The sequence below is a fragment of the Sus scrofa genome, chromosome 9 (genome assembly GCF_054392235.1).
Source record: "Sus scrofa isolate SSC_HxYL_T2T_F1_AM1 chromosome 9, Sscrofa_HxYL_maternal_Yorkshire_Landrace_v2.0, whole genome shotgun sequence".
Lineage (NCBI taxonomy): Eukaryota > Metazoa > Chordata > Mammalia > Artiodactyla > Suidae > Sus > Sus scrofa.
Window position 1 is genome coordinate 36,731,987 of NC_139391.1, and position 22,229 is coordinate 36,754,215.

A 22,229-nucleotide genomic window follows, 5' to 3' on the forward strand; every position below is an offset into this window, starting at 1 on the left:
TATGGTATGTATACTTACTGAAAAAAAAACCCCATGTATAAGTGGACCCACACAGTTCAAACCCATGTTGTTCAAGGGTCAACTATTAATACTAGGAATAGTAAATACATTCTACTATAGTAAATTACTATAGTTAACATGGATGTAAGATTATAAGAAACTTAAAAAAGAGCTAATCCCAAGAGTTGTATCACAAGGAAAAGAAATTTTTTTTGCTTTGTCTTTTTATTGTATCCATGTGAGATGATAGGTGCTAACTGAATTTATTGCAGTAACCATTTCACAATATATATTAAACCATCATACTGCACAACCTAAACTTATATAGTGGTGTATATAATTACATCTTAATAAAATTGGGGAAAAAAAAGCATCTTGGAAACTCTAGTTAACGTAGTAAAAATAAGGTGTTTGATAAAGTGCAATTACTGCACAATAATGCTTATAGGAGAAACAAAGTTACAATAAACAGAAGAACCACTAAAAAATGGTAAATGCTCTACTCTGAAACCTCCATATTAACTAGGTGAGTAGACAGTATAAATTAACTTAGTAGATTTTCAAAATAACTACTTTCTCCCAACATTGCTACTTACTTGTACACTTCATTTATTTGCCTAGTGGTTTAAGGAAAAAATAGGGAGAAGACCTAAAGGCATTCCTGGAAGTTCCCGTTGTGGCAAAGTGGTTAACGAATCCGACTAGGAACCATGAAGTTGCGGGTTCAATCCGTGACCTTGCTCAGTGGGTTAAGGATCCGGCGTTGCCCTGAGCTGTGGTGTAGGTTGCAGACGCAGCTCGGATCCCACATTGCTGTGGCTCTGGTGTAGGCCGGTGGCTACAGCTCCGATCAGATCCCTAGCCTGGGAACCTCCATATGCCGCCAGAACGGCCCAAGAAATGGCAAAAAGACAAAAAAAAAAAAAAAAAAAAAAGAAAGGCATTCCTGTGATTTTTAATTTTTGCCTTTTGAGAATCAAAGAATTAGATATTTCAACAAGAATTTTAACATTCACATCTGACATTTATAAAACAATATCATGTACTAGTGATTTGTACTTTTATAAATGTAAACACTTTGTCTTGATTAACGACCTATCATTGTTCTTTTTTTTTTTTTGTCTTTTTAGGGCCACACCCATGGCATACGGAGGTTCCCAGGCTAGGGGTCCAATTGGAGCAGTAGCCACCAGCTTATGCCAGAGCTACAGCCACAGTGGGATCCAAGGCATGTCTGCAACCTACACCACAGCTTACAGCAACGTCGGATCCTTAACCCACTGAGTGAGGCCAGGGATTGAATCTGCATCCTCATGTATACTAGTCTGATTCGTTCCCACAGTGGGAACTCCCTGACTCCAAACATTTAAGGAAATCATTGTCCAATCACAGAATGTAAACTCAAAGAATACATACTGTATATAATTAATTCAGGAAATTAATTGCTAAAATAACAATAAAGAGCTATAATAAACATGGAGAAGAGACCCTGATTATGAGTTGTTACGCCATATTATTTAAAATGTTCAGTTTTCAGAATGCAGAGAAAAAAGAAAGTATGGCTAATAAACTAGGGAAAAAAATGCAGTCACTAGAAACTGTCATTGAGGAAGCCAAGGCATTAGACTTAAGACTTTAAAGTCAGCTATTTTAAATAAGGTCAGAGAACTGAAGAAAACCATGCCTAAACATCTAAACAAAATTATGAGAACGTCTCATCAAAAAGAAATAAAAGAGAATGAGAAAAAACCAAGTAGCAATCCTGGAGTTTCAAAAATGTAATAACTGAAGTACAAAATTTGGAAATAAATAGCAGATTTGAGGAAACAGGTCAAAGAATCAGTGCACTTGAATATAGCTCTAATGAGATTATCCAGCCTGAGGAACAGAAATAACAACAAAATGATGAAAGTGAACAGAATCTCAGAGACCTGTGAAACATCATCAAATGTACCAATGTAAGCATATATTCTGGGAACCCTGGAAGGAAGTGAGACACAGAAAAGGGTAGAAAGAATATCCGAAGAAATGTCTGAGAACATCTACAATTTTTGGAAACTAAAATTAATCTAGTTATTCAGGAAACTCAAAAAATTCCAAGTAGGATAAACTTAAAGAGAACCAGAGCTAGGCCCATCATAATCAAACTGTTAAAAGACAATGTAAGACTCCTGACAATGGAAAATGGCTCATCACAGACAACAGATGATCTGTAAGTTTTACAGGTGAGTTCTCATTAGAAGTCATGAAGGCCAGAGGCAGTGAGGTGACATACTGAAAGTGCCGATTAAAAAAAAGTTGACCAGAGTTCCCATCATGGCGCAGGGGAAACGAATCTGACTAGGAACTGTGAGGTTGCGTGTCTGATCCCTGGTCTCGCTCAGTGGGTTAAGGATCTGGTGTTGTCGTGAGCTGTGGTGTAGGCTGGCAGCTGCAGCTCCAATTCGACCCCTAGCCTGGGAACCTCCATATGCCACAAGTGTGGCCCCAAAAGGCAAAAATAAAATAAAATAATAAAAAATAATAAAACAAAACTTCCACCAAAAAAAAAGTTAACCAAGAATTCTACATCTAGCAAAACTCCTTCAAAATGAAGAAACCAAGATACTCCCAGAATAAAAAAACTGACATGCTGCTAATACATTTGCCTTATATGAAATATTAAAAGGAGTCCTTCAGGCTAAAATAAAAGCACACTAGACGTTAAGTCAAATCCACCCTAAAAAAATTATGAGTGCTGGTAAAGACTAAAACAGATAAGACTAAAACAGAATAAATGATTTTTTTATTTTTAAATCTTTTTTTCCCCCTCTTCTCTGCTTTAAAATACAACTGCGTACAGTAATAACTATAAATCTGCGTTGATGGGCATACAATGTATGAAGATATAATTTATATGATCTTATAAGCAAAAAGAGAAAGGGGATGGGATTGAGATGATGGAATAGAAGGACTGGAGCTCAACTTCTCTCCTAAAAACAACAAAATTTACAACCAAGTACCAAGCAATCTTCAACCAAAAGGACCAGTAACTTTCAAAAAGATATCCTACTCCAGAAGACAAAGAGGAGGCCACATCAAGAGACAGGAGGGGCAGATACCTCCTGGGTGGCAAACCCCAAAGACTGGAAAGTAACTGTATCACAGAGCTAACCTACAGCAGTGAGAGTTCTGAGTCCCACATCAAACCCCTACTTGTGGGGACCTGGCACTAGGAGAAAGAGCCCCTGGAGCATCTGGCATTGAAGGCTAGTGGGGCTTGTGCACAGGAGGTCCACGGGATTGGGGGAAACAGAAACCCTGATCTTAAAAGGCGCACACAGACTTCCACGTGCACTGGGTTCCAGGGCAAAGCAAAGTCTCCATAGGAATCTGGGTCAAACCTGACTGCAGTTCTTGGAGGACCTCCTGGGAAAACAGGGGTGAATGTGGCTTGTTGTAGGGGAAGGACATTGAAAGCAAAGCTCTTGGGAATATTCAGCAGCCCATGCCTTTCTCTGGAGGTGGGCATTTTGGGAAAGTCTGGCTCCACCCATCAGCACTGAGAAGCCCCAGGGCAAACAACAATCCAGGTGGGAGCAAAGCCCTGCCCATCAGTAAACAGGCTGGCTAAAGACCCCTTGGACACACAGTTGCCTCTAATCCCATCCGGAGACAAAGCCCCACCCACCAGAGGGACAGGAATCAGCTCCACCTACCAGTGCACAGGCATCAGTCCCTCCCATCAGGAAGCCTACAGCAAGCCCCCACACCAACTTCAGCCACAAGGGGGGCAGACACCAGAAGTAAGAGAGGCTACAATTCTATTGTCTGCAAAAAAGATACCACACCAAAAACCTATAAAAATGAAAAGACAGAGAACTATAACTCAGATGAGGGAGAAAGAAAAAACCCCAGAAAAACAGCTAAGTGATCAGGAGATTCTCAGCCTCCAGGAAAAAGACGTTAGACTGTTGATGCTGAAGATGATGCAAGACATTGGAAAGAAACTGGAGGCAAAGATGGATAACTTACAGGAAACACTGAGCAAAGAGATACAAGATATAAAACTTAAGCAAGAAGAGATGCAAAATACAATAACTGAAACAAAAAATTCATTAGAAGCAGCCAACAGCAGAGTACAGGAAGCAGAACAAATAAGCGAGGTGGAGGACAGATTAGTGGAAGTTATGGATGCAGAAAAGAAAAGAGAAAAAAGATTGAAAACAAATGAAGAGAGTCTCAGAGAACTCTGGGACAAGGTTAAAGGTACCAAATTCTGTATTACAGGGATGCCAGAAGAAGAGAGAGAAAGAAAAGATATTCAAAGAGGTAATAGCCGAAAACTTCCCCAACATGGGAAAGGAACCCCTCACTCAAATCCAGGAAGTGCAATAAGTACCATATAAAATAAACCCAAGGAGGAATACACCGAGAGATATATTAATCAACCTGACCAAAATTAAAGACAAAGAGAAAATATTGAAAGCAGCTAGGGAAAAGAAACAAATAACATACAAGGGAACCCCAATAAGGTTATTGACAGATTTTTCAGCAGAAACTTTGCAGGCCAGAAAGGAATGGCATGATATACTTCACGTGATGAAAGGAAAAAACCTCCAACCAAGATTACTTTGCCCAGTGAGGCTCTCATTCAGATTTGAAGGAGAAATCCAAACCTACACAGGAGTTCCCATCGGGCCCAGTGGTTAACGAATCTGACTAGGAACCATGAGGTTGCGGGTTTGGTCCCTGCCCTTGCTCAGTGGGTTAACGATCCGGTGTTGCCACGAGCTGTGGTGTAGGTTGCAGATGTGGCTTGGATCCCCTGTTGCTGTGGCTCTGGTGTAGGCTGGTGGCTACAGCTCCGACTGGACCCCTAGCCTGGGAACTTCCATATGCCACGGGAGCGGCCCAAGAAATAGCTAAAAAGACAAAAAAAAAAAAAAAAAAAAAAAAAAAAAAAAAAAAAAAACAAAAAACCTACACAGATAAGCAAAAGCTAAGAGAATTCAGCAACACTAAACCAGCTTTACAACAAATACTAAAGGAACTTCTCTAGGCAGAAAAGAAAAGGCCGCAACCAGAAACAGAAATACCACAAATGACAAGGCTTGCCAGTAAAAGTATACATAAAGATACAAAATCATCTACACATAATTATGCCACCAAAATCAGAAATAGTGAGAAAAAGTGGGTACAAATGCAGGACACTGGAGATGAACTTGCAAGTAAGAGAACAATAACTTAAAACAATCTCTTATATACATAGACTCATATCAAAACTTCAGAATGAATGCAAACCAAAAATCTACAATTAATACACAAATAAGAAAAATCAACTCCAATACAACACTAAACATAGTCATCAAACCACAAGAGGAGAGAACAAGAGAATAAGGGAAGAAAAAAGAGCAACAAAAACAAATCCAAAACAATTAATAAAATGGCAATAAGAACATACATATCAATAATTACCTTAAATGTTAATGGAATAAACACCCCAACCAAAACACACAGATTGGCTGAATGGATACAAAAACAAGACCCATATATATGCTGTCTTCAAGAGACCCACTTCACTTCTAGGGACACATACAAATGGAAAGTGAGAGGATGGAAGAAAATATTCCATGCAAATGGGAATCAAAAGAAAGCTGGAGTAGCAATACTCATATCAGACAAAATAGACTTTAAAATGAAGAATATTTTAAGCTACAAGGAAGGTCACTACCTAATGATCAAAGGATCAATCTGAGAAGAAGATATAACAATTTTAAATATCTATGCACCCAACATAGGTTCACCACAACATATAAGGCAACTGCTAACAACCTTAAAAGGAGGAATCGACAATAACATAATCATAGTGGGAAACTTTAACACCCCTCTTAGAGCAATGTAAAAATCATCCAGACAGAATTATCAATAAGGAAACAAAGGCCCTGAATGAAGCATCAGACCAGATGGACTTAACAGATATTTATAGGACATTCCATCCAAAAGCAGCAGAATATACATTCTTCTCAAGTGCACATGGAACACTGTCTAAGATTGATCTCATCCTGGGCTACAAATCAAACCTCGGTAACTTTAAGAAAATTCAAATCATATCAAACATCTTTTCCGACCACAATGCTATAAGACTAGAAATCAACAAGAAAAAAACTGCAGAAAGAGAAAGAAAATGGAGTTATAAAGGTACAGCATTTTTAACATACTAAGAAATTAAGTTGATATTAATCTAAACAGAATTGTTTCAACTATAATCACTAAGAAAATAACTCAAACATAAAAAAATAAAGGAAACAGTAATGAAATTAGAATGTTAAATTGGACCTATTCAACACAAAAAAGGCAATATAAAAGAAATAGAACAAAGAAAATATAGAGACTACAAATAATTAAATGGCAGACAAAATCCATACCTTTTCAGTATTTACATTTAATGGTAATGGAATAAAGCACTTAATTAAAAGGCAGAGACTCACAGGATGACTAAAAATGACCCAACTACTTGCTCTTAACAACAGACACATTTTAAGTTAAACACAAGTTAGTTGAAAATAAAAGGATGTAAAAAGATGACAGCTGGAGAGGTTGTATTAATATTAGACAAGTGGACATTAAGACAAACATTGTTACTAGAGGCAAAGACAATGGCAAAAAAATAGCAGTTATAAGCACAAGGCACCCAACAAGAGTTCCACAAAACATGATGTAGAAATAGGAGTTCCCGTCCCACCACAGCAGAAACGAATCCTACTAGAAACCATGAGGTTGTGGGTTTGATTCCTGGCCTCGCTCAGTGGGTTAAGGACCTGGTGTTGCCGTGAGCTGTGGTGTAGGTTATAGACGTGGCTGGCAGCTGCAGTTCTGATTAGACCCTAGGCTGGGAACTTCCATTTGCCATGGGAGTGGCCCTAAAAAGCAAAAAAAAAAAAAAAAAGATGCAGAAATTAACAGTAGAGGCAGAAACGTGACAATTCAACAATAAGAATTATAGTCTTCAATATCCCATTTTTAACAATAAACCAATAGAAGATCAACAAGGAAATATAAGACATGAAAACTATAAACCTACTAGACTTAACAGACAGTCATATAGTACACTCCACCTGACAAGAGCAGAATTTACATTTTTCTAAAGTGCACATGAACATTCTTCAGGATAAACTATATATTAGGACATAAAACAAGTCTTAATAATGAAAAAAGAGACTGACACATACAGTATGCTGTTTGACAAACTAGAATGAAACGAGAAATCAGAAACAATAGGAAATGTAGAAAATTCAAAACTCTCCTAAATAATCAAAAGGTCAAAGAATTAATAAGTAGAAAATTTTAAGATAAATTAAAAACACAATATTCCAAAACTTATGTGATGCAGCTAAAGCAGTACATATTTGTCTATTTACAGATATATTAAAAAGATTACAAATCAATAACCTATCCCTGTACTTTTAAGAAACCAGAAATTAAACATTGAGCAAACTAAACCTGAAGGAAATAACAGAGTAGAAACAAATAAGAGAATTAAAAAACAGAAAAATCAATGAAACCAAAAGTTGGTTCTCTGAAAAGATCAACAAAATTGATAAATATTCTGCGAGAGTGTTCAAGAAAAAAAATAGAAAGAAGACTCAAATTGCTAAAATCAGGAAATATGGGGACATTACCATCTACTTTCCAGAAATAATAGGAGTATAAAGGAATACTATGAAGAGTTATACGCTAACAATTTAGAAAGGCAATGTAAAATGGCTAATTCCTAGAAATACATAAACTTATTAATTAAACTGACTCAAGAAGAAATAGAAAATGTGAATAGATCTAAAACAAGAGATTGAATTGTAATAAAGAAACTTTCCACAAAGAGAAGCCTAGGAACAAATGGCTTTCCTAACTGGTAAATCCTACTAAAAACTGAAAGAAGAATTAACGTCAATTTTTCACAAGCTCTTTTAACAAAAAATGTGGACTCCTCATTTCATTCTCTGAGGTCAATAACTTGATACTAAATCCAGACACATTCATAAGAAAACTAGACATCAATATCCCTTATGAAAATGTAGATACAATAATTCTCAACAAAATACTAGCAAACTAAATCCAGTGACATTTAAAAATGATTATACACCATGACCAGATGACTGTGCCAGAAATCTAAGGTTCATTCAATAAAACAAAAGTAAATCAATGTAATGTATTATATTAATAGAATAAAGGGCAAAAATCACATTACCATTTCAACAGATTCAGAAAAACATGTGACAAAATCTAATACACTTTTATGATAAAAGCATAAGAAATAGAGAGTAATTTCTTAAATCTGATAGAGGCACTTATGAAAATTCCACAGCAAATACCATATTCAATGGTAAAAAAAACCCCAAAAACCTCCCCACAAGATCAGGGACAAGACAAAGATGTCTGCTCTTACCACTTCTATTCAACATTGCACTAAAAGTTCTAGCCTGGGCAATTAGGAAAGAAACAGAAATAAAAAGCATCCAGATTGGAAAGGAAAGAGTCAAATATCTCTAACTTGAAGATGAGACGATGTCCCATATAGAAAGTTTTAAGGAATCCATGCACACTTACAAAAAACTACTAAAGCCAATAAATGACTTTAGTAAGGCTGCAAGGTACAAGTTGAACACACAGAAATCAACTGTATATCAATACGGGGCAACTGAGCAATCCAAAAATGAAATTAAGAAAGCAGTTATATTTACAATAGCATTAAAAAGAATATTTAGAAATAAGTTTAACAAAATAACTCTAAGATTATACTAAAAACTAGAAAACACTGAAAGATATTGAAGACTAAATGGAAGGATATCTTGGGTACATGGACTAGTAGAGTTAATACTTTTAAGGCAGCAATACTCCCAAAGCTGACCTACATAAACACAATCCTATCAAATCCCACTGTCTTTTTTTGCAGAAATTAATAAACTGATCCCCAAATCTGTAAGGAAATACAAGGGACCCAGAATAGCCAAACAATCTTGAAAACCAAGAGTTCCTGTTGTGGCTCAGTGGGTTAAGGACCTTGCATTGCTGTGAACAGGTCATAGTCGCAACTTGGATCAGGTGTGGCTGTGGCTGTGGCAGGCAGTTTCAGCTCTGATTTGACCCCTAGCCTAGGAACTTCCATATGCTGCAGGTGGGGCCCTAGAATGCAAAAATAAAATCTTGAAAATGAAAAAGCTGGAGGACTCATACCCATTTTAAAATATTACAAAGCTACAAGGTAATGTGTACTGGCATAAGAAAAGACATGTAGGTCAACGGAACAAAATTAACAATCTAGGCTTTTATGGTCCACTAATCTTTTAAAAAAGTGCCACATCAGTTTGACGGGGAAAAGAAGTCTTTTCCCAGCTGGTGCTGGGACAACTGGATATCCACATACAAAAGAATGAAGCTGGACCCTTTCTTCATGTTAATAGAAAAGTAACTCAAAATAAATCAAAGACCTAACTATGAGACCAAAAATGATAACTTTTAGGAAAAAACACAGGTGTAAATCTTTGATTTTTGACCTTTGATTAGGCAATGGTTTCATAGAAATGACATTGAAAGAACAAGCAACCAAAGGAGAAAATAGTTAAACTGAACTTAATTAAAATTAAAGCTTCTAAAGATACTATCAAGAAAGTGAAAAGGGGGGGTTCCCACTGTGGCACAATGGGATCGGGGGTGTTTTGGGAATGCTGGAATGCAGGTTCAATCCCTGGCCTGGCACAGTGGGTTAAGATCAGGCATCTGGAAGAAAATATTGGTGAATGATATATCTGATAAGGGACTAGAATCCAGAAGGAATTCCTACAACATGATAATAACAAGACAAATAACCTAAATTTAAAACATGGAAAGAAAACCTGAACAGACCTTTACCCAATGATAACAAACTGCTAATAGGCACATGAAAAGAGACTCAACATCACTGGTCATTAGGAAAATGAAAATCAAAACACAATAAGACACTAATTCATACGCACTAGGATACCTGCAATTAAAAGATAGACAATAGGATGACTGGCAAAAATGTGGAGAAACTGAAAACCTCATATATTGCTAGTGGGAACATAAAATGGTACAACCACTTTGGAAAACCATTTATCAAGTTCTCAAAAACAGTAAACACAGAATTACCATACAATCAAGCAGTTTCACTCCTAGGAATATATCTAAAAGAACTGAAATCACATGGCCAAACAAATAATCTACATGTCCATGAATGAATGGACAAAATGCAGTATAATCATAAAATGGAAAGTTATTCAGCCATAAGTACTATCTATACTTGTTAAAACATGGATGAATCTTGAAAAGATTAAATTTGAGAAGCCAGACAGAAGGACTACGTATTATATACTCACATTTATATGAAATGTCCAGACTATGTGAATCTATAGACAAAAAGTAGATTAGTGGTTGCCAGCAGATGGGAAAAGGAAGAAATTGGGAGTGATTGCAAATGGTTTCTTTCTGGGATGATGAAAATGTTCTGGAATTAAGATAATGGTGATGGAAGCACAACATGTACTAAAAACTACTAAATTTTAAACTTTGTAGTATATGAATTGTATCTCAATAAAAACTTATAATCCTAAATCCTTAATGTGCTACATAAAGCTCTACTTGTTTTATATCCTAATAACCTGTTTAGTTTTATGTCTTGTCACTCCATCTCTCCTAGCCAAACTAGTCTTTCAATGCCACAAATTGCTATTATTTCAAGGCCACTATATACTCTATTGCCTTTGCTTGGGCAGCTTATCTTTTCTTAGGGTAGCTAATTGCCACTCATTCTTCAGGTCTAGTATAATATCAATTCTTCAGAGAATTTTTTTTTGAATCCTCACACTATGTACCATATTCCTACTATCAGATACTATATTCCCTTTGCAGTATAATTACCTCAGTGTTAGTATAATAGTCAATAAATATTTAACTACTAAAACAACTATTACTAAGACATTTTCCAACCTTATAAAGTTCTACCCTCTTCACCTGGAATGATATCTTTAACTAGCCAGGCCCTGTAGGTCAAAAAACTGAGAGGGCCTAGAAAATTATTATGTATGAGGGTTATAAAAAGAAGAGAGCAAAGTTCCAGTCGTGGCTCCGTGGTTAACGAACCCAACTCAGGTTTGATCCCTGGCCTCACTCAGTGGGTTAAGGATCCAGTGTTGCCGTGAGCTGTGGTGTAGGTTGCAGACACAGCTCATATCCCGCGTGGCTGTAGCTGTGGCGTAGGTCAGTGGCTATAGCTCCGATTTGACCCCTAACCTGGGAACCTCCATATATCACGAGTTCGGCCCTAAAAAGACAAAAGAGCAAAAAAAAGAAAAAGGGCAAGGAAATTATCATCCTGTTTTAGAGAATGCCTTAGCTGGGATTAGGGAACCAATTCACCAGTTTGTAGTCATAGTTGATAAATCAGTTTTCCAACCTCTTGCTAAGGGAAAAACAAAAGCAGGATTAAAAAAACAAAAACAAAAAACCCCAAAAAAACCCACCACCACCACCACTAACAAAAAAAAACAAAGACAGTGTCCTTGGAGTGTGAAAAAGAATTTAGAAACCAGAAGAAACCTTTTATTTCAGATTCTACTACTTCAATATCCCCATCATTGAAAATATGAAATCACTTCAGATGCAAAATTAGGTAGATCAAAAATGGACTGCTATTTTCCTTCTTTTTTCATAAATAAACAACTCAATATAAGCCCCTATACAATTATAGCCAGCTGAAAATAAATCATTTTTTATGATGATTAGCTTTCTGACAGTTCCATTGAAAGCCAGCTGCCACAAGGATTTCATGAATTTAGAATTTTAAATGTGTATAAACCATTAGCGGGAATCAGGGAAGTTGAAACGTTTTCTTTCTTTCTTCTTTTTTTGTCTTTTTGCCTTTTCTGGGGCTGCTCCCGGGGCATATGGAGGTTCCCAGGCTAGGGGTCTAATCAGAGCTGTAGCCACAGGCCTACTCCAGAGCCACAGCAACTATCGGGATCCGAGCCGTGTCTGTGACCTACACCACAGCTCATGGCAACACCGGATCCTTAACCCACTGAGCAAGGTCAGGGATCAAACCTGCAACCTCATGGTTCCTAGTCGGATTCATTAACCACTGAGCAATGACGGAAATGCCAAAGCCTTTTCTTTATATGCTTCAAGATTTAAATTGAAGACTCAAACTAGTTTCTTTTCATAGCAGAAAGTTTTAAAAGTACAAATCACCCCAGATGTATTATTAATAACCACTGGGACTTCTAATAGGTGATGGTATGAAATCTAATTTCTTAAAGTAGACTGCTTTCCTCTAGACAAAGTATTCTGAGAAAGAATGACATAGCCCTAAGGGGGTGAAAACTGGTACTGGGCAAGGAGGAGAATGTATACATAAAATATATAAATGGTAATATTTGCAACATTAAAGTTTCATGTACGGGAGGCAATTAGGAAAAAAGTCTAAAAATACTTCCTAAGGGTATAGAGAAAAAAAGTTTGAGAAACAATGCGAGAAACAGTGATATACAGTTAAACTTTCTCAGAAAAATATGGTCATCTGTGCCAGCATACCCTGAGAAAGAATATCTAAGACTAGATAGTTTATAGCTTCTCATAAGACATTATACTTTTGTATGGTATACACTTGAGAAAAGGCTTTGTTAAAAGGACAGACTGCTTCTATGAAAGGTGTTTAAAAGTTATGACACATCTTTAAGTAGCAATATCTGAGATATATCTCCTTTGCTCTTTAACTTTGGGCTATCTAGAATTCACATCTTAGCTTAGACTTAATGTATTTTGCTTTACTTTTTGTCCAAGTGGTTCCAAAACAATGTGGTAAAGCAACAGTTGCCTGCTTTCATGTTTATTTCTTACATATACAGTTAACCAACTATTTGCCTAAAAAAGCATATTTATCCATTGCTGTGGCTCTGGTGTAGGCCGGCAGCTATAGCTGCGATTGGACCCCTAGCCTGGGAATCTCTATATGCCTCACCTGCGGCCCTAAAAAAAAGCTTATTTATCATCATTAAGTACCTGATTGCAAGCAATTCTCAATCAGAATAATAAGGGAAACTTCAGGCACAAACGATTCTAAATCCAAAATGTTACAATGAAAATACAGTATCTTTTATTACAATAATAATACACAAATAGTTACTCTTAAATAAAAATTAGTTATCTCCTTTTTATTCCTAAAAAAACCCCTTTAGAATAAAATAACTATCTTTTGTGTAAACTTAATGAACAATGTTCAAATAGATAAGAAAGTATGTCTGAATTTCCTTTTTTCTCTATATAATACTGTCTTCAGCCTGCTTTTCAGTGGAGGTAGTAATGAGCAACAAAATAGACTGAAAGGGAAACATAATTGGAAAAAGGAAAGACAAAATCCTGACTTTATCTAGGGTTTCTGAATTTCAGGAATTGGGATGCCTAGAGTCTGTCCTCTCTTCCTCCCATTTATAGAGAGGAAAAGAGAGGTGCCTGATGAAGAAAGCAAGAGAGCAAATCCTGTTACCTGAAAATATTTCCTTCACATACTTTAATAATTTCCTAGAAATATCAGTAGTTTAATGATTCTTTAAAAATGTACATAATTCTCAGGAAGACTTGAATTTTCAGTGCCCTATATTACTAGATCCACAAATAACAAAGACAAAATCTCTCTATAAATAAGCTATGATCTATAAGGACACAGAAGATATACATGCAATTAATTGCAATACAAAGCAAAGGTGGTAGGATAACTGGACTTACTTCATAGGGGCTAGAAAAAGTATATTAGACTTGGGGAATATTATGCATGTTTCAAGGAAGAAACGAGTCTTGAAGGATAGCTGGGGAATCCCAGAAGAGCTAATGGAAGGCATATATGGAGCATGTTTGAAGAACATGCCTGGTTTCAATGAAGCAAGGGTGTGTGATGGAGAACAGTTGGAGATTAAATAAAAGAGAGAATGGTTAAGGATCATAAAATACTATAAATGTCAGCAATGACATTATGAGTGATAGAATCTGAATAAATGACAGACATTATTCAGTAGACAAAAAGGAATGTCATGATCACAAGCTACACTTTCGTAAATGCTTATTAAAGATTTATGTCTTAATGATATGTGAATAGAAGCAGTGGCTCTTCAGCCTGTCCTGGCTGTTTCCTTCAAATCTACTCTTCCTCTTTCTCCTGCTCTGCACTGTAGGACTCTGCACTGTAGGACAGGAAACCTGTTCCCATGCAGGCAATTTCCTAGGCTCCATCCACATCAGCTAGTTTCTGGCTGGATTCAATCACTGGGAAGCACCAGTGGGAGACTAGAGGGCAGTCATAACGAGCCGTGTTTTATTTCTCCCATTCCCTCTTTACCCTGGTAGAATCTTCTCTACTACTGCTGCTCCCTCATCAGACAGGTCTACTCTCCAGCTTTCACACAGTGAGATCCATCTCTGAGTTGTTTCATCTCTCTCTGTCCTCCGGATTACCACAGTGGCTTCCTGCTGTTGCTACCCTCTGAGTTGGCTCACGTAAGCTGCTTGTCTTAGCTTTTCTATCACCAGTGTAACCAATTCCCTCATTAAATCCCTCCATGTTAAATACTCAGATTAGTTTGTTTTTCCTGCATGGATGCTGACTCACTCAGAACAGAACAAATCTAATTAGTAATTCTAAAGAAGATTCTGGACACTTTACCCACAAAAAAAATGCCCTACCTGCACATAATCTTTGTAGGTAGTTTGGGAGCTCCCACAATTATTCTTTTTTTTTTGGCTGTGTCCGAAGTATGTGGAAATTCCCAGGCCAGAGACTGAATCCAAGCCACAGCATCAACCCAAGGAACTGCAGTGATAATGTTAGATCCTTAACCTGCTGCACCACAAGAGAATTTCAACAGAACAGAAGCCTGTTCATTAATCTCAGATACTGAACAGGACAAAAAAGTGAGTAAGTTTCGGTTTGGGAAAATGAAGATGTTCCACAGGTGAATGTCGGTGATGGTTACAAAACAACGTGATTGTACTTAATGCCAAAGAACTGTAAAAATGGCTAAAATGATTAATTTTATTATGTTTTATTAAAAAACAAGTAAACACACAGTGCCCATAAAACATGGTAAAGGAATGACAGAAGTAATCTACAATGCCATGGGAGCAATGGGAGAAAGAACTAACTGTACCTGCTGGATGAAGTTTCAGAGATTACATTTGACCTGAAACTTAAATACAAACTTACTAGGATGACAGGAAGAAAAACACGGTGGGAAGAGGGAATAGACTACTTGAGTATTTGGAGAAACTGCAAATAGTTTGGTATGCCTGGATCATGGGGCAGATGTTGAGAAGTTGAGATCGAGGAGATGCTGGTAGGATCAGTTCCACTGAGCACCTTGTATGATACACTGATAAAAATGAAACTGGTAGCCCAGAGGCAAAAAACAACACTTTGATGTATCTTGGCCTGTGCAATATTTAAAGAAATTCCAGTAAGTCAACAGTTGGTTATAGCTGAGTAGCAAAGGCTGTTTAAGTGGAAGTGGTGGGTGAGGTACAAAAGTCAGTGCAGTAGGTGAGGAAATAGAGCAACCAAGTGGAGCTTATTGTTCTTTGAAAAAATTTGTCTTGTGAGAGGTTAACACAGAGCATGTGAGGTGGGGTCTAGGAAAGTGTTTGGTGTGGGTGGGTAAGGGTACAAAACCTAAGTATGTAAATTCTAAGGGGAATCCGGGGTTGACAGACGACGCAAACTATTGCATTTGGAATAGATAATCAATGAGATCCTGCTGTACAGCACTGGGAACTTTACCTAATCACTTGGGATGGAGCGTGATGGAGAATGATGTGAGAAAAAAATGTATATGTGTGTGTGACTGGGTCACTTTGCTGTACAGTAGAAAATTGACAGAACACTGTAAACCAACTATAATGGAAAAAATAAAAATCATTTAAAAAAATTTAAAGTAAAACTCTAAGGGGAAAACTCTATTTCTAGAATTTGGCACAGTGCCCAAAACACACTAAGTACCCAAAGATTTGCTGAAAGAACATGATGAAGAGGGCAATAATGAGAGGCGCTAAAGATGGGGAGGGAGTACTGACAGAATCATGAGCAAATAACTAAACTGTTAATATTTTAAGCCACTAAGTTTTGTGATCACAGATCTTTGTGCTGATATGATAATGCTAAAAGAAACAATAAGAAGGGTGAGCGTGAGATTACTTTTTTTCACATTACATATTCCTTCGTGTAACCTGAAATTGTTGGTAAGTGCACAAACCTTTCAACTTTCAGAATAGGAGGTGTAGTGCGGATGTTTTATGCAGACTTTTCTAACAGTAGGTAAGATGAATTCCACAACTACATGAGAAGCCACGACAACAGTCCAAAAGAGAAGTAATGGGAGACATATTGTGAGGCCTATCTCACATATTCATGAAATGTGAATGACAACTAAGAATTTAGGGATAAGAAACGATGACTGTGGTTTTTAATCCATTAAAAGAAGGAGGAAGTCTAGGAAAGCAGCTAATTTGTGGAGAATAAATACTAACAAGTTTGCTATAAATTATTCCAGTTAGAAAATCATACAGCTTTCCTGGACTTCCCATGTGGCTCATAACATACCTACTCAGCATTGCTTCTACAGAAAAATCATACAGCTTTCTTTTTTTTGGTCTTTTTAGGGTCACATCCGTGGCATATGGAAATTTCTAGGTTAGGGGTTGAACGGGAGCTGTAGCTGCTGGCATATGCTGCAGCCACAGCAACACCAGATCTGAGCCACGTCTGGGGCCTATACCACAGCTCACTGCAATGCCAGATCCTTAACCCACTGAGCAAGGGCAGGGATGGAACCTGCGTCCTCATGGATACTAGTCAGATTTGTTTCTGCTGAGCCACGACAGGAACTCCCAAACTACTTTCTTAGGTTCAGTGATTCTTCCCCTCCAGGGAGCATAAGTGGCAATATCTGGACACTAATTTTGTTGCCACGAGTGGGTGGAGACCGGGACTGGGGTCCTACTGGCATCTAATGGATCGAAGCCAAGGATGCGGCTAAACATTCCACAATGTACAGGATAGCTCCCCATTATAAATAATTATTTGGCCTTAAATGTCAATAGTGCTAAGGGTGAAAAACCCTAAAGGCTATAGTTACTGAAACTCAACTGGATTACCAAACCCCCAAAACTCAAAAAATCCTTAAGCAAACAATTTGTATAGAGTGAAAAATAAAGTATGTCAATGTTATTATGAATTTGTGCAAGTCTACTTTGGATCTGTTTGCACATAATTACAAGAGAAATGGCTTTTTCTCTAAGATATAGAAGTTAACTGTTGATATTTAGTTCTGATAAACTCGGCAAAGTATTAATCAAACATTAACAAAATACTAGTATAAGTCACTATTTTCTCCAAAAACAGATTACCCTCTAATGTTTTCTGTAAAATGTACTTATCAGAAACCTGTGCACGAAAGCCACTGGAGGGGAGGGGCAGGGCTGAGTTCTTTAAAAAGTAGTAAGAAATGGGATTTTGTGACAATAAAGTAATGGCTGTAGATTCCATGGGAAGTTTCATTACAGATGTTTACCATTTACATACGATGCCTGTAAATCACTGGCTCGAGTTTTAAGCTTTATGTGGCTTTCATTCCTAGCAGTACAATCCTCTATTCTTTCAGACGACAAATAACAAAACCCGTTTCCCATACAATGTACCCTGACAACTGGCCGTGGAACTAAACTGTTTTCAAAATGAGGAAAAACTAACTAGGACTAGAAATGTTCAAATGGAAGGCATTTCCCCTGTGAAAATTCTTGTTAATTAAAAGAACCCGAGCTGCTGCCGTCAGAAAGTATGCAATTAGCGTTTCAAACCTCTACACTGGACGACTTCTTGCGGAGGGACGGGATAAGGAAGGAAGATCACCCATTCGTCCCAAATTCGCAGTTCTAAGGGCGAGTTACGAGAAGGGCGTCAGGAATGTCTTTCTACAAAGCTGGGGGGAGGGGGCTGGGGGAAGTCCCTCTCTTTCCTACTTTGGTCCCAATTCTGACAAAGTGCAGTGTGCCAAGGTGAAGCCGTCGGTGCATCACGTAGCAGCTTCCCGGCAGGGTCCTAATTAAGTGTAGGCCTGACTTTCCCTCCAATCCCGGCTTCAGGTGTTCCACTCCGGGCTTCCTTCAGCCTCTCCTCATCACGCAACCTCGAAGGAGAGGAGTGTCCACACACAAAGCCCGAACCGCCCGAGCCCCCGGCTGAAGAACCACCGCCAGCCTGAACTCGGAGACGGGGAGGCAAAGCCCCAGAGCTTCCCTCCCTGGGGAAACCTTTGGCCCCGAGGGTCCTTCCGTCCAGCTCAGCCCGGTCCGGTCTCCCTCTCTACCGCGTCAACGCTTACCCAATACCAGCCGGGCTACGTCCGAGGGTAGCAGCATGATCCAAGCCGCAGGAGTACCCGCAGTGAGAGACGAGACTCAGGTAAAAGCCAACAGCGACGGCTCCTGCGCCGCATCTCCCGGTCCCGGTGGCGGCACTGAACCCCGCTGCAATTTGTCCCGCCTCTTTTGCTCCACGCCAGCCAATCGCTTCCGCGGGAGAAAGAAAGGCGCCGAAATGAAACCCGCCTCCGTTCTCCCTGGCACTGACGTCATTTCCGTGCTCACGTTTGGCGGGTGGGGTCAAGGGGGCGAGGAGGCGGGGCGCGAGCGTTGGAGACCAAGCCGCAGGGAGAGCGTGGCTGCAGGGTCGCATGCCATTGGCAGACAGTGCGCAGGCGCGTTCCCTTCCGAGCCCGGTGTTTTGGGAGAGTGTTTGGTGTCCGGCGCGCGTGGGCGGACCGTACCCGAACGCTCCGCACCTCTACCGCTTCCGCCCGGGACGCACGCTGCGTGGCCACGCTGAGTTTGGTCGGAAGCGGGATCAGTGCGTGGACAGGTGGCTCGGGCTGCTGCTGGGAGTGGAGCGGGGATTTGGTCTGCGGCTACGCCGCCACCAGGGATTCCACTTGGTTGTCCAGTCCAGCCGTCTTGGTGCGTAAGCCGTGTAGTGGCGTCTGCGTTGGGGAATTAAGATGCCTCCGGGCCGCTCTGTCCCAGCCCCCATATGCGCCCCTTTACTCCTCTCCCCACCTCATCTTGACGGGACTCTGGTACTCATTGCTTTCTCCAGCTCTCTTTTCGTGCCTCTGGTGGACTTAGCCTTGAACCTTCCTGTGCGTCCCCTGCCTCTGTGCCCAGAAATTAACTAGATGGCTTAACTAATCATCTTTTTCTCCCCTGTCATAATTAGTAGTTTAAGTCAACGAGTGATTCGTTGAGGCTTAAACTGAAGTTTCGTGGTTAAGAGCTTGGGCTCTGGAATCACACTCCCGGAGTTGGGGTTCTGTCAGCTGGCTGTGTGATCTCGCTGTACCATCTATCTCGTCATCATCCTATCCTGTGTGACCACTCAAGAGTGTTTGCTGTTTTTTACCAGGTACAGAGAAGTAAAAAGACTGTTACAATTCAGAGTGATAATGTGATAGAAGAACATTGTGATGGAAGAGGAGTGAATGAAGTTCTGTGGAAACGGCCTGGGAGAATCAGTTTCAGTTTGCAGTGAGATTTCAGTGTTAAACTGCCCTGGAGGGAGGTGGGAGCCTTACAGACAGAAGGGTAAATGCATATGAAGGCATAACGTGTGGAAGGTTCCTGAAGCTCTAGGGAGAGCCTCACAGAGAACATTACCCGGTATTCTGTGGTAATCTATGTTGGAAAAGAAATGGAAAGAGAATGGATGTGTGTACATGTATAACTGAATCACTTTGCAGTACAGCAGAAGTTACCACAACATGTGAATCAACTGTCCTTCCATAAAACTTTAAAAAATGGAAAAAAAGGAGAAGAGAGAGGTCCTGCATGTAATGAAGTACATTTGGGCATTTTCAACATGTTGAACATATGCTCTTACTGGGATATGGTCTTAACTGGGAGAAAATTGAGAAGCAAGGAGACAAGGATATTCTTTCAGGTGTGGGTGGAAAAAGAACCATTAAAAGAGATGCGAAACAGAAAAGAAGGGAATAATGATAATTGCTGATATTTATTGAGCATTTGCTATGTCCCAGGCAGTGTGTTAAACATGTACATCAATCTTTAAAGTAACTTTGAAGTTCTAGTTCAATTCTAATGTGGTTTTTCATTTTATCATTGAGAAAACTGAGGTTTAGAGAGATTAGCTAATTGGAGTTCCTGTCGTGGCACAGCGGAAATGAATCAGGCTAGGAACCATGGAGTTGTGGATTTGATCCCTGGCCTTGCTCAGTGAGTTAAGGATCCAGCATTGCTGTGGGCTGTGGTGTAGGTTGCAGATGCAGCTTGGATCCTGCATTGCTGTGGCTCTGGCCTAGGCTGGCAGCAATAGCTCCGATTAGACCCCTAGCCTGGGAACCTCCATATGCCGTGGATGTGGCCCTAAAAAGACAAAAAAAAAAAAAAAAGAGAGATTAGCTAACTGCCCAAGTTACATAGTTTGTAAGTGCAGGACCAGGGTATGAACTAGTGCAGTCTGACTACAAAGCCCACACTCTTAGCATTAGAAAAAAATGGCATGGTGGTCTTTTGTGCTGCAGCGGGTTAAGGATCTGGCATTGTCACTGCAGTGGCTGTATTGCCACTGTGGCTTAGGTTTGATCTCTGGCCTGGGAACTTCCACATGCCACAGGCACGGCTCCCCAAAAAAAGATGGCGTGCTAAGGGCAGAATTAGATCCAGAAAGATATGGTATAAGCATCATTGTCAAATTCTGCAAAGGGATCATTTTGGTTGAGATCTGAAAAGGAACAATGGATTTGCCAATTCAGAGGGTGTTACTTAGGAAATATGTGTTATACCACTTGCATCTTGGAAGTGGAGCCTAGATGTATTAATTGGATTAATGTATTAATTGAATTCAATTTTACCTGATGATACTCTTACTCTAGCTAACTACTGTCTTACTCTAGCTAACTACTGTCTTGTTCCTTTAGTTGTCTTTCATTTCCTCCAACATTGCAGTTTTCCATTTTAGAGCTCGCTGGCTGTGTTTCTCCTCTAAGATGTTGGTTCTCTCGCTCTTTCTGTGCCTGGCACCAGTTTATTCAGATCTTTTAACCCCCTGTAATATGTGTTCCTTAATAGGTTATAAAAAATGATCCTCTACATTGGTATTTTATTTCATTTGTCTTTTCAGGGCCTCATCTGTGGCATATGGAAGTTCCCAGACTAGGGGTTGAATCAGAGCTGCAGCTGCTGGCCTACACCACAGCCACAGCAATGGGGCATCCAAGTCGTGTCTGTGACCCACTCCACAGTTCATGGCAATGCTGAATTATTAACCCACTGATCAATGCCAGAGATCGAACCCACATCCTCATGGATACTGGTTGGGTTCATTACCACTAAGTCACAGTGGGAACTTTGCTATCCATTGATATTATATATTTTCTTCCTATGAGACATATATCACAATTTGGCATTAGGCATTGATTTATAAGTGCACTTTTTATTGTCACTCTCTCCCACTAATTATAACTCCAGGAGAGTAGGGTTTGTGTCTATTTAGTTCATTATATGTCTAGCTACCTCTAACACAGTACTTGGAACACCGTAGTTTCCCAGTAAAAGTCGTTGTGTGTATCAGTTAATGAACATCTCTTGTTTATATAGATAATACTCAGCTCTTCTGTTTTCTTGAAAGTAATCAATCTGAGATGTGAATGGGGGGAAAGTTCAGAGACTCCACAGCTTAAAGAAAAAAGTTTAGGGCTACCACTTCTTGGAATTGCAACATGTTTCAAAAACATGCATTATTTTCAATTACAATTAGCATATTTAGGAGTAAAAGTGCTTGCATTTATCATTCTTTGGCTATTGCTAAGATATTTTTATTGGTTAGAATCCTAACTTTATTTTCCTTTTCCCTCAAGATGGCATTAAACAAAGATTGAGCAAGAAGGGACAAGAGTCCTAGATAAAATTGTAAGGAATGGAAAAATAAAAATAACAGCCCTTGCCTTCAAGAGGTATATAATCAAATGAAAAAGGCTGTCAAGTAAATAACAGCCTGTATTCTACAGCACAGTAAAGGAGGTTAAAATAAGGATAAAGGCATCAGAATAATTTATGAAAATAAACAGAGCAGAGGATTAGAGCTGTCTGCCAATAAAATAGGTAGTCTTATTAGTTTGTTCTGA

The 22,229-nt window shown here is 39.1% G+C and overlaps 2 protein-coding genes across 21 annotated transcripts in view; one reads left to right on the forward strand and one right to left on the reverse strand.

Annotated features, from left to right (window-relative positions):
• NPAT (nuclear protein, coactivator of histone transcription) overlaps positions 1-18,558 on the reverse strand; it is a 65,761-nt gene extending 47,203 nt beyond the window's left edge. For all 8 annotated transcript variants that reach the window (XR_014815178.1, XR_014815177.1, XR_014815176.1 and 5 more), the window contains exon 1: positions 18,417-18,558. Coding sequence is in view for 3 of the 8 variants with exons in the window: in XM_084975948.1 (XP_084832074.1) it covers positions 18,417-18,453 (37 nt within the window). In the remaining 5 variants the exon portion in view is untranslated. The remainder of the gene's footprint in view (positions 1-18,416) is intronic.
• Positions 18,559-18,798: 240 nt separating this feature from the next.
• ATM (ATM serine/threonine kinase) overlaps positions 18,799-22,229 on the forward strand; it is a 138,941-nt gene continuing 135,510 nt past the window's right edge. For 4 of the 13 annotated variants that reach the window (XR_014814217.1, XM_084974015.1, XM_021101934.2 and 1 more), the window contains exons 1-2: positions 18,799-19,047; positions 19,307-19,492. The gene's annotated coding sequence lies outside the window, so the exon portion shown is untranslated. 13 annotated transcript variants of the gene reach the window in all.